The 1,359-nt window shown below is 42.4% G+C and overlaps 1 protein-coding gene across 1 annotated transcript; it reads right to left on the reverse strand.

Moving 5' to 3' along the window:
- Positions 1 to 329: 329 nt before the first annotated feature.
- On the reverse strand, positions 330 to 1,146 carry LOC133034292 (uncharacterized). Its single transcript, XM_061109347.1, has 3 exons — positions 1,044 to 1,146; positions 649 to 919; positions 330 to 471 (listed from the first exon to the last, which is right to left on the reverse strand). Exons 1-3 carry the CDS (start codon positions 1,144 to 1,146, stop codon positions 330 to 332), a joined length of 516 nt encoding a protein of 171 aa, XP_060965330.1.
- Positions 1,147 to 1,359: the final 213 nt, after the last annotated feature.

Raw genomic sequence — 1,359 nt, forward strand, 5'->3', positions numbered from 1 at the left:
TAGAAAGTTCATAATTAGGGTGTTAATCAACATACTTGTGAGTAGATCTAAGATCCTGGTAAAATAATTTCCAACAGTGATCTACATTTCCTTCCATATAAAAGCTCATAAGGGGCCATCCCGATTGTTGCCTGGTAGCTGTTGTTATAAGAGAACTCGATTAGGGGAAAGTACTTTACCCATGATCCTTCAAAGTCAAGCACACACGCCCGTAGCATGTCTTCTAAAATCTGTATCGTCCTCTCAGATTGCCCATCAGTCTGAGGATGAAATGCTGTGCTGAACTTTAACTGAGTACCCATAGCTCGATGTAAACTCTCCCAGAATCTTTATGTAAACTTCGAATCTCTATCCGAAGCAATGGACTTTGGGACTCCATGAAGACGAACAGTTTCTCTACCATATAACTTAGCATACTGGTCAATGGAGAAATTCGTCTGAACAGGTAAGAAGTGTGCTGACTTTGTAAACCTGTCCACTATGACCCACACAGAGTCAAACTGCCCCGTGGTTCTAGGCAAACCCACCACGAAGTTTAAAGCAATGTCTTCCCATTTCCACTCTGGTATGTTCAGGGGCTGTAGCAACCCTGCAGGCCTCTAAAGTTCAGCCTTTACTTGCTGACACGTAAGGCACTTTGCAACATACTCAGCAACGTCATTCTTCATGCCTCGCCACCAAAACATTGCTTTCAGGTCTTGACACATCTTCTTTGACCCTGGATGAACTAAATAAGGAGTCGTATGAGACTCATTCATGACCTCTCTTTTGATATTCTCATCCATGGGCACACAAACACGATTTGCGAATCTCAACATTCCCATTTCATCGACTGAGAAATCACTAGCTTTCCCAGCCGAAACCCTAGCTCGGGTTTTCACCAATTTTGGATCTTGCATTTGTACTTCTTTGATTCGCTCTAAAAGAGTATATTGCAGGGGTAATATTAGCCAACTGCCCTAAAACCAACTCAATTTTAGCTCGGGTCATCTCATTTGCTAACTACTGGGAGATTTGTTTCACGGTATTTATCTAACTCTAACCCTTTCTGCTCAAGGCATCAGCAACTACGTTGGCCTTGCCAGGGTGATAAAGGATTTCATAATCATAATCCTTCACTAACTCTAGCCAGCATCTCTGTCTCATATTCAAATCTCTCTGGTGAAGAAGTATTTCAGACTCTTATGATCAGTGTATATCTCACAATTCTCGCCATATAGGTAATGCTGCCAAATCTTTAGCGCAAATACCACTACTGTGAGTTTTAGATCGTGAGTAGGGTACTGATCGTACTCCTTTAATTGTCGAGAAGCATAGGCTCTTACCTTTCCAGCTTGCATAAGCACACAGCCGAGACCC

Source organism: Cannabis sativa, chromosome 2, assembly GCF_029168945.1.
Source record: "Cannabis sativa cultivar Pink pepper isolate KNU-18-1 chromosome 2, ASM2916894v1, whole genome shotgun sequence".
NCBI lineage: Eukaryota > Viridiplantae > Streptophyta > Magnoliopsida > Rosales > Cannabaceae > Cannabis > Cannabis sativa.

Coding starts and splice junctions, on each gene's coding strand:
- LOC133034292 (XM_061109347.1), bottom strand. CDS start 1,146: ATGAGACAGAGATGCTGGCTAGAGTTAGTGAAGGATTATGATTATGAA. Junction 920..1,043: donor TGATGCCTTGAGCAGAAAGG/GTTAGAGTTAGA, acceptor ATACTCTTTTAG/AGCGAATCAAAGAAGTACAA. Junction 472..648: donor ATGAAGAATGACGTTGCTGA/GTATGTTGCAAA, acceptor CATAGTGGACAG/GTTTACAAAGTCAGCACACT.